The 5,799-nt window shown below is 37.4% G+C and overlaps 1 gene segment (V, D, J or C); it reads right to left on the reverse strand.

Annotated features, from left to right (window-relative positions):
* Positions 1-511: 511 nt before the first annotated feature.
* LOC120567758 lies at positions 512-2,375 on the reverse strand. The segment is given in 2 exon segments: positions 512-1,047; positions 2,228-2,375. A coding segment is annotated over 1 exon segment (261 nt).
* Between the last annotated feature and the right edge of the window lie 3,424 nt (positions 2,376-5,799).

Raw genomic sequence — 5,799 nt, forward strand, 5'->3', positions numbered from 1 at the left:
TTATTTCAGCAAATTCAAACTCATTTCAAGTTTCTAATAGAGTTTAAATCCAGTTTATAAATAGAAAATAATTAGATTTAATACTACGATCTACTTTTGTCATCTTATTCTTATGCTGTTGTGCTTGAGGTTTTGCTAAAATACTTGAATGTGAATATCCTTTAATTAAAATGCAGGTAAAAATGTAAAAGATCACTTTTATGTTTTATCCGTTTGTGCTGATGATATGCTGTTTTATTTTTCTAACTTTATTATAGACTGTTGTCAAATCCATTTCAACATGAACTTCACTAATCCTTTATGCCCACAATAATCTTACCTGCTGTATTATACAACTGCAAAATTAAGACATTATTATGTTGTACTTACAGAGTTAATGATCTTAGTACTTGTTTTTAATACAATTACCTCTAACAAGTAGAAAATGTCCTTCATTATACTCTATCACTTAAACACTTGTAGATGTTAAAAAAACAAGAGTCTGTTTAAATAATAATATACTCTGAAACAGTTTGAAGAAAACAATCTTTATTAAATCAAAAGCCTGTCGGCGTCATTATGAGCAAGAAAATATCACTATTTCAATCTTTTAAGTCTGACAAGAGAGAGAGAGAGAGAGAGAGAGAGAGAGAGAGAGAGAGAGAGAGAGAGAGAGAGAGTGCAGACTGAGAGCAGTAGCAGAGTGAAACCAGTAGCAGAGTCCCAGTGAGTCAGGTCAGGACTGGGAACACTGGTCCCTCCTCAGTGTCTCTGAGACTGGAGTCTGGGAGCCCTGGGTGGCCTCACAGGTCACAGAGCCCACCTTCCTCCACTGGTCTGCAGGGAGCCTCAGGGTGCGGCTCCAGCTGTAGTGGCCATCCTTCTGCATCACCCCGGGGCTCCTGCTCTCCTCCCAGCTGCTGCTGCTGCTGCCGCCGCAGTCCACCTTCCAGGCCAGACTCCAGTCTGAGGGGAAGCCCTTGTTGGCCAGGCACATGAGCGTGGCCTTCCCCTGCAGCAGCTCCTCACTGGAGGGGGGCAGCACTGTCAGGGTGGGACGGACATCACCTAGGAGACACCAATCAGCTTAGAGGACAGGGACCACACAGCTGTCAATCAACCACCACACCTTTACCGTGTGAGAGTTTCTGTTAGATGGTTTTTCTGCTCCACCAGTCTCTCACTCACACAGTGTTTCACTTCCCTTTAAGAAGCCTCTCATGCATATCAGCACAGAGAAAAGCATAATCCAGAATACCCTTAAATATATCAAACTACACTGGAAAAAAAAATGGCACAAATTGGTCGGATTTCAAAACGTGCTCATCAAAATCATTTAAACCTTAACTGTTCATTACTTTAAAGTATTTAGTGGAGACATAAACACATACAGAAACATAACTTGTGTCAATCCAATGTTCTTCATGTGGATTTCAATCACTGTTAAAAAAAAAAAACTAAACATTTTCAAAGTTTAAAACAATAGATGACACAATGAAGAGATTTGGCAGAATTTCAAATACCCATCGTTATCTTCACTCTGTTCAAATGCATTTTAGTTGGCTAAGTGACTCTTAATTTGCTTTAAAAACAGTTATCATTGAGGTTAAACACATTTTGGAAACATTTGTAAAACAGGTTTGCAGTTGTATTAGTATGACAGGAATGTGTAAAGGAATGTTTAGTAGCTGCTCTGAGTTTGTCTCTGTGGTAAAGGAGGAGAAATACAAATGTAAATACTAAAACATGTTTACGTTATTAATAAAACAAAACAAAAACATCTGTTGTAAACCATCCAAAAGAAAGAATTCAAAACATAACTCCAAAATATTGTACGTAATATTTTTGTGCAGAAACTTACTTCCAACATCCAGTCTGGTTCCTCCACCGAACGTGTACCACAGTGATACAAAGTCACTGAGCCGCCGTACAAAAACCTCTCACCGTAGAGAGACACGGCTCTCTGACTTTGTCAGATTGAATTAAAGCTACAATCCCTCAAGATGCAATTTTACCATTCATGTTGGGTATAATGATTGAATCTCTAGTTTAATGTTTCACTTCCATTACAATGAGTTTTTGAATTTCTGTTGCTAATGTGAACTTTGTCTCTCAGTGCAAAATAGTTGTTGAAAAACGTATCCATGAAAATGGAAAGGCAACAATTTTTTTGCTACACTATTGAATATAAAAGAATTTAAAAAAAAATGGCTCCTGAAATAATAAACATTTTAAACATCTGACTTACTTCCAAATTCCAGTCTGGTTCCTTCACCGAACGTGTACCACAGTGATACAAAGTCACTGAGCCGCCGTACAAAAACCTCTCACTGTAGAGAGACACGGCTCTCTGACTTTGACACAAACAAACTCACCAAACACATTACCAGTTTACCCAGTTTAATAACTGGTTACAATGTATGAAACCGATTCACAAACTATGGAAATGTATTTAACACTTTCTTTGTGAAATGCTAAACATCTATAAACAATATTAATTTCTTTCACTAAACCAGGAGTCTTTAACGTTTTTTAGGCCAAGGACCCCTTAGCTAAAAGAGAGACGGAGTAGGGACCCCCTACTACATATTATTTAAACTGCATTAAGTAGTAGGCATAGTAAGCTTATCTTTAATGTGTAAATTATATATTTTTTCCCACAAATAGGCCAATTTATGTATGCTATTATAATGTTGGATTCATATTAATGAATATCTTCAGACATATATTAATTTTTGAAAAAATGTAAATGTTATTTTGTAAACATAATTTGGCAGGCCCTCTGCAATAACTCCGAGGACCCCCTAGGGGTCACGGACCCCCTGTTGAATATCTCTGCACTAAACTATTTGACATAAGATATTTCTAAAGAAAAATAAATAGTAATAATAATTAATTATAATTATAATAATTACATCCTGCCAAATGTAGGCTAAATAAGTATTATAAACCTGTTTACTGACAATCATGAACATTTAAAATAATAACATTGTTTAAATTTGTCCCACGTTGCTTTTTGTGGTGTGGGGATTCATAAAATATTCTGGAAGAAAATGTGTCCATCAAACTCAAACCAAAGACTCGTACATAAAAATGTGTACTGCACATTCCTATTCAATTATTTGATCAATTGATTGATCCATTGATAAACTGCATCATCAGAGTAATCCGAGTCAGTGCCAGGGCCGGTGTACACCGTAAACTGTGACCCATCAGGAAGTGTGACCGCAGAGGGCGCTGTTGCACATCGTCTGCTCGTGCGTGCTAGACAATGGAGGGCGAAGAAGAGCATGTACGCAAACGGAGTAAACATTAAACGTCCACGGAGTAAACGTCCACGGATGCAAGCTGTATGATTATTCGCGATTTTTTATTGCTTCCTAAGGAGAAAAAGTAAACCGCTGTTTATCTGAAAGTAAATAAAATATATTAAGGTACATTTTCTCTGAAATTTATCTAAACATGTATTTCTTTGTGACTGCATGCACATGCATGCACAAGTTACATTTGTAATAAGCACATTGGCTAAGTTGTCACAATGTGTGACCCCACTGTAACTGCTTAATAAAGGAGTTAAACTTAAAAATATTGTTTGGGGTTGTTATATCATGTCTTCACATTACTCTGGACCCATGTTTTCTTATTTGGAGTCATCACAGACCCAGTATCTCAGAGGTCACCATATATGACAAGTATCAGCTGTCAGAATGTGTGACCTCACTGTAACTGCTGAATTAATGAGTCAAACGTCAAAATATTGTTTGGGGTTGTTATATCATGTCTTCACATTACTCTGGACACATGTTTTCTTATTTGGAGTCATCACAGAGCCAGTATCTCAGAGGTCACCATATATGACAAGTATCAGCCGTCAGAATGTGTGACCTCACTGTAACTGCTTAATTAAGGAGTCAAACTTCATAATATTTTCTGGGGTTGTTATATATCATGTCTTCACACTAATCTGGACCCATGTTTTCTTATTTTGAGTCATCACAGAGCCAGTTACCTGTCAGGAGTTTCAGGGGATGTAGGACCCAAGTGCAAGATGGCAGACACACAAGTAAGTTCAAGGATTTATTAAGATAAAATCCAATAAACAAAAGGTGTCCTGGAACAGCAGGCTATATAACAAAAACAGGAACAGGCAAAATCCAAAACCAGAACAGGCAAAACTTCAGGAACACACAGACCAACAGGGTAGACGACACACAGACCCTCTAAACAAACCATACCCACATAAAACCATTTTAAGATACAACTACATTTATTTTACACACTTGTACATGCCACACAACTGAAGGTTTTGCTGCTGGGGTTTCCATGGTCCATGTGTTTAATACATGTCACGTGGAACCACCGGTCACATGTGTCACATTGGACCTGTAACATTAAAATGCTTTGGGGCTTCAATATCATCTCCCGATGTATGTTTAACTCCCTGAGAAGGAAATGCCATGTTTTGAGGAAAAAAGAAACGTTTTGTGGTCTGCCTAACGCAGTTAATAAACCAACAATGTTTTTTGTTTTTTATTCATGCCGATATAACAAAAATGCGCCTACAGACTGAATGAATGAATGAGGAAATGAATGCGTGCTTTGTCAGACGGAGGAGACTGAGAGAAACTCAAGGTTACTTGTCATATATGGTGAACTCTGAGATACTGGCTCTGTGATGACTCCAAATAAGAAAATATGTGTCCAGAGTAATGTGAAGACATGATATAACAACCCCAAACAATAGTTTGAAGTTTAACTCCTTTATTAAGCAGTTACAGTGAGGTCACACATTCTGACGGCTGATACTTGTCATATATGGTGACCTCTGAGATGCTGGCTATGTGATGACTCCAAATAAGAAAACATGTGTCCAGAGTAATGTGAAGACATGATATAACAACCCCAAACAATATTTTGACGTTTGACTCATTAATTCAGCAGTTACAGTGAGGTCACACATTCTGACAGCTGATACTTGTCATATATGGTGACCTCTGAGATACTGGCTCTGTGATGACTCCAAATAAGAAAACATGGGTCCAGATTAGTGTGAAGACATGATATAACAACACCAGAAAATATGAAGTTTGACTCCTTAATTAAGCAGTTACAGTGAGGTCACACATTCTGATGACTGATACTTGTCATATATGGTGACCTCTGAGATACTGGCTCTCTGATGACTCCAAATAAGAAAACATGTGTCCAGAGTAATGTGAAGACATGATATAACAACCCCAAACAATATTTTGACGTTTGACTCATTAATTCAGCAGTTACAGTGAGGTCACACATTCTGATGGCTGATACTTGTCATATATGGTGACCTCTGAGATACTGGGTCTGTGATGACTTCAAATAAGAAAACATGGGTCCAGATTAGTGTGAAGACATGATATAACAACACCAGAAAATATTATGAAGTTTGACTCCTTAATTAAGCAGTTACAGTGAGGTCACACATTCTGATGACTGATACTTGTCATATATGGTGACCTCTGAGATACTGGTTCTGTGATGACTCCAAATAAGAAAACATGGGTCCAGAGTAATGTGAAGACATGATATAACTACCCCAAACAATATTTTTTAAGTTTAACTCCTTTATTAAGCAGTTACATTGGGGTCACACATTGTGACAACTTAGCCAATGTGCTTATTACAAATGTAACTTGTGCATGCATGTGCATGCAGTCACAAAGAAATACATGTTTAGATAAATTTCAGAGAAAATGTACCTTAATATATTTTATTTACTTTCAGATAAACAGCGGTTTACTTTTTCTCCTTAGGAAGCAATAAAAAATCGCGAATAATCAT

Source organism: Perca fluviatilis, chromosome 11, assembly GCF_010015445.1.
Source record: "Perca fluviatilis chromosome 11, GENO_Pfluv_1.0, whole genome shotgun sequence".
NCBI lineage: Eukaryota > Metazoa > Chordata > Actinopteri > Perciformes > Percidae > Perca > Perca fluviatilis.